The 5026-nt window shown below is 36.3% G+C and overlaps 1 protein-coding gene across 2 annotated transcripts; it reads left to right on the top strand.

Moving 5' to 3' along the window:
* Positions 1 to 1408: 1408 nt before the first annotated feature.
* Positions 1409 to 5026, top strand: LOC105128645 (grpE protein homolog, mitochondrial). Of its 2 annotated transcripts, XM_011030407.1 has the most exons (6): positions 1409 to 1691; positions 2766 to 2994; positions 3079 to 3272; positions 3415 to 3582; positions 3707 to 3835; positions 4794 to 5026. In XM_011030407.1, the coding sequence occupies exons 1-6, from the start codon at positions 1536 to 1538 to the stop codon at positions 4881 to 4883; spliced, it is 966 nt and encodes a 321-aa protein (XP_011028709.1). In that variant the 5' UTR covers positions 1409 to 1535; the 3' UTR covers positions 4884 to 5026. The 2 variants fall into 2 exon arrangements, with proteins under 2 accessions (XP_011028709.1, XP_011028707.1); XM_011030405.1 differs by having other exon boundaries at positions 2766 to 3272.

Raw genomic sequence — 5026 nt, 5'->3', positions numbered from 1 at the left:
TATAGCCCTCTGGTAAGACGTGCCACCACCTATGGGGACAATCACTACTACCTTCTTTAACACTGCAATCTCCCCCTCCAAAACCTGTATCTTGTGACTTACCTCGACCGCAAGATCTATGTCCTGCCCTGCAACCCTCTTTACCATTTCCACAATATATGCTAGTTTGTCATTCATAGTTTGATTTTTGTTTTCGACCACAGGACCTTACCTTCTTTAACACTGCAATCTCCCCCTCTAAAACCCGTATCTTGTGACTTACCTCGACCACAAGATCCATGTCCTGCCCCGCAACCCTCTTTACCATTTCCACAATATATGCTAGTTTGTCATTCATAGTTTGATTTTTGTTTTCGACCACAGGACCTAGAACACTTTCAATATGAGTGAGTCTTTCATGAATCACCTCCATGCCTTATGGCATTTGACATTAAACAACAACTTTACGAACAGAACAATCCAAGGCTATGATACCACTTATCACGGGGATAAAATTTTTGTCCAATCTTAATCCTAGTGTGTCTTAATCCCAGTGTGGCAGTTTAGTCCCATTACTAGACTCAACCTTTCTCCCAAGTCACCCGTGTTTGCTTAAAATCTAAGTGTTTCGCACACCCAAAGGTTTTCCCACAACTCTTAACAATTTCAGTAATCAAGAACACGAGCCAATGATTAAACACAACACAATAACAACACAAGCAATTTACGGGAACCAACCTAACATTTATTAATTCATCAACAAAGGAATACACAATAATAATATGTGCGCGCTATGCACAATCTGATCTGTCTGCTACACACGTTTAGGCTTTATATAATACATATATATATAATAAAAGTTACAAGTAAAATTGTCTCTTGACAAATTAACTCTTTTTAGACAGCCCCTTTCAAAGACAACCATACCATCCAAACTGATTTCCCAAGTTGCCAGCTCTCATGTGCAACTGAAGATGTCTTAAATAGTCCATCGTCTAAGTCTAGCATGGTGCGAAACATTAACTCGCTGTTTGCACGCACCCGTTATACTCGCTATCAAAATCTACACTGCCCATATATGTTGCCTCTGCATCTGTATGATACCACTACCTAGTAGCGACTCGTTGGCGTGTCCTTACACCTAAGATTGTGACATTATCTATCTTTCTTATTTTATTTAGATAACTTATTAATTATAATAATGTTGACTCATTTTATTAGATTTTAATATAATTTATTTTCTTGATTGAAATTATAAATACATAATTACTTTAAAAAATTTACTTGTAATTTTACAATATGAATTTATATTGTATTTTTAAGTATTATAATGTATTTTTACGTATTAGAAAACTAATTTTAATACCTTGGAAGGTACCATAGAAAAATTGAATCAATTACAGGGATAGAATTCGTGACATTATTTTATTTTTATTTTGCCGGAAAGAAAAGAAAACCTAGAACTTTCCTCGGTCTACCATTTCTCTCAGTTTCCTAATACCCTTTATATTTATACTCTCATTTTCTCTGGTAATAATTTACCATACCAGGCAAGGATGTTGATGACCAGGATGTTGTCACGCCTTTCGAGGAGCGTCGGCCGACGCCCTCTGGTTCTACACTCTCCGTCTCCGTCCCATAATCACCACCTCTTGCCGATCCTCTCTCATTATTTTCACTCTCTTGTACATGAGTATGGATATCCTGGCAAGGTGCGTTCTTTTTTACTAATCAATTTTCACCTCAGGGTTCTCGCTAGGGTTTAAGGATCTGACGTCAGAATTTGGTTTTTTATGGGTTGTTCTTTCTTAGTTTTCATTTTCTAGGGTTTAAGGTTTTTTATTCAAATTATTTAGAATTGATTTCATGGTAAGTTTTTGCTAGGGTTTAAGGATTTGACTCTTAATATTTTCATTTTTTCTTTGGGTTTTTCTTTCCGTGTCTGATTTCATTGTAGGTTTTTGCTAGGGTTTAACGATCTGATGTCAGAATTTGGGTTTTTATAGGTTCCTTTTTCCCCCCCCTAGGGTTTATGGTTATCCTGGGGTTTAAGGATTTTCACTCCAATCACTGAGATGAGGATTTTATTTGTGCATTTTGGTTTTTGTTATTCATGGGTTGGGTTTTGCTAAGGTTTAGGAAATCTGAAATTTTATGACATGAAGTTGAGATTGAGATAGCAGTACCATTATCTAATTTTGAAATGACCAATGTTTACATGTTACCATTTGCTTCAAATTTGCAAGTTCTAATAGTTTACTGAGAGAGCAAGTAAAATCTAATTGCCTTTCTACTATCATTTGGGGGTTTTAATTAAGAGTTTTTATTCTTATTTCATTTATTTTGTTGAATTAATTGAACTAACCTTGAATTAAAACATCTGATTACATTGTCTATAACATGCAATAAGTTATATGTGGGTATCGTAGCGGGTGTTGTCAGTGCCATTTAGATTTTTTGGGCTCAGATTATGGAGGGGAGCAGTCTGGAGTTACTATCCAACATTGTCAATGTTGGAGCTCGTTTTTTCTATGTTGAAATATCGTTCCTTTTATGATTGTTGTTTTATGACTTCTAATTAGTGTGCACATGTGTGTTATTTCCTCTAATCTAGTTAAGTGTCCACTAATATTTCTTTCATAATACAAATAATTGGATTTGACTTTCAGTCATTTCAAAGTACTTCGGGTTTTTTAATATTTGATTGCTTCTTGACTAGTTTGAAATCCCCTTTTTATTTTTTCTTCAGTGTTTTAATGTTTTATAACTTGCATGTCCTATTTCAGTGTATTACAAGGAAGGTGTGTCTGTTTCATCATTCAGCACTAAACTCCTCTCCTTTTCAAAATTTTGGGTTCACTTCATCTGCATCTCCTGAGCCTACTGAAAAGGAGCAGGTGAGTGCTGTAGACTCTAACTGTGATCCCACAAATGCAGAGTCAGGAAAAACAAATGGAAGTGCAGGCCTTTCTGATAAGACAGAAGATTCAGTTTTGCATGAGACCAAAGAGTCAGGTTTCAACTCAGAGTCCCAACAAACCATATCCCGATCAGTTAAAAGAAGGAGAGGTACTAAACGAACTGCCTATTCTGATTCAGATTCTGAGGCTGGGAGTGATCTATCTATGGATGATTTGGTGAAGCTTGTGGCGGAGAAGGAGGAACTCCTGGAAGCAAAGCATAAGGAGATTGAGACAATGCAAGATAAAGTTCTCCGCACATATGCTGAAATGGAAAATGTGAAGGAAAGAACAAAACGTGAAGCAGAGAACTCTAAAAAGTTTGCCATACAGGTCAGCTTCACCTAATGACGGCATGCTTTTCTTCCTTCCTGTCATTCTTTTTTTGTTGGAAATGTGGATTCATTAATTATCTTCTTGGTTATTCTTGTAACTGGAATTTTAACTGAATGTGTTCTCAAAATATGTGCCTCAGAATTTTGCAAAGAGCCTACTTGATGTTGCAGACAATTTGGGAAGAGCTTCATCAGTTGTCAAAGGCAATTTCTCAAAAATCGATGTTTCTAATGACACTGCCCAGGTAGTGCCACTCCTTAAGACACTTTTGGAAGGAGTTGAAATGACTGAGAAACAGCTTGGAGAGGTAACATTTCTTGTTACATCATCAGCCATTACCTCACCTCACCTCACAGCCTTCTCTGTATGTATACATTTTGCGTTAGTATTAAATCATTGCTCTAACAACCAGGTGATGTTTTGGATTTCAGATATTTAAGAAGTATGGAGTAGAGAAATTTGATCCAACAAATGAGCCATTTGATCCACATAGGCATAATGCAATATTCCAGGTTCCAGATGCTTCTAAGCCTCCAGGGACAGTAGCTGCTGTTCTCAAGGTATTCATTGAATATAATCAAGCTCTTTTATTGATTAACCATATAGCTCACTGTTAACCATTTGATTGAAATTATTGTTGATACGGTTTCTTTATTTTTCATCAACTGGAAAACAATATTTGGTTATTGATATGTGATTTTCATTGTTTCTTTTTGTTATTGTTCCATTGTTGCAACTAGAATTATTTCTTGGGGAATGCTAGCAGTGGTCAGTTGACAGCTTTTCGCAACAGTCACCTTAATATTAAGCCATGTAGTAAGTAGAGTTAGAAAGGAACACGGGAAACCAGTTACACTTGCTATATTAACTTTATACTTTTAAATTGAAAAAGAATCTCTCTCTCTCTCTCTCACCTCCCATCCTGAGTCACTCTCCCCTTAAATCATTTTATCAAACTGAGAATTTTGAAACCATGTGTGAAGTGTGAAGAGACAGACCCAAAGCATAAATTGAAGGGTGAAACAGACAGACCCTTTTCTTTGCATTTTCAGTTTCTTTCCTACTTCTGGCTAATTTGACATGATGCTTTTATCCCTGGAGGTCATGCAATTTCAAATTTGAGGTTTGCCTTCATGACCATTTTGAAAAGAAGCCATGTTCTCATACTTTTTTTTTATGATGATGGCCCAGTTGGAGATTATCTATAATCCAATTTGGTTTTGAGCATACTCATCCTATTGTATGGGGTTATGAGTTAAAATCTTTGATTCATTCTAATCCAACATGGATGGGATCATATATTGGAGATTGTTTATAAGTGAGATTTGACATTAATGATGAGGAGTGTTACTAGTAACTTTTTTCTTGCCTTTCTCTATGACCAAACCTGATGCATGTGGTATTACTATTAATCGCATTTGTAAAGCCTTTTTGGCTGTTTCTGAAAATTCGCAGTTGCTCGTGACTATTATTTGATTTAAAGTGTTACTGAAATGATACCTTGTTGTATCTTTACAGGCAGGATACATGCTCCATGACAGAGTTATTCGACCAGCTGAAGTCGGTGTGACTCAAGCAGTGGAGAATGGTGCTGAAGCAAATGAATAGGGAGTAGGAACTAGGAAGGCACTTATACATGAAGACATGACATGGTAGAGATTCCAAAGTTTTTTGTTCTTCCCAGGAGAATGAGATGTAACATTTCTTGTCACATTCAACTGTGCCTTGAGAAGGACTTTTTTTTTTTTTTT

This window comes from Populus euphratica, unplaced genomic scaffold (assembly GCF_000495115.2).
Source record: "Populus euphratica unplaced genomic scaffold, PopEup_1.0 scaffold111.1, whole genome shotgun sequence".
Classification (NCBI taxonomy): domain Eukaryota; kingdom Viridiplantae; phylum Streptophyta; class Magnoliopsida; order Malpighiales; family Salicaceae; genus Populus; species Populus euphratica.
The sequence above is the reverse complement of the archived record's forward strand: the minus strand, read 5'-3'. Positions and strand labels throughout refer to the sequence as shown.

Coding starts and splice junctions, on each gene's coding strand:
- LOC105128645 (XM_011030405.1), top strand. CDS start 1,536: ATGTTGATGACCAGGATGTTGTCACGCCTTTCGAGGAGCGTCGGCCGA. Junction 1,692..2,765: donor AGTATGGATATCCTGGCAAG/GTGCGTTCTTTT, acceptor GTCCTATTTCAG/TGTATTACAAGGAAGGTGTG. Junction 3,836..4,793: donor CAGTAGCTGCTGTTCTCAAG/GTATTCATTGAA, acceptor GTATCTTTACAG/GCAGGATACATGCTCCATGA.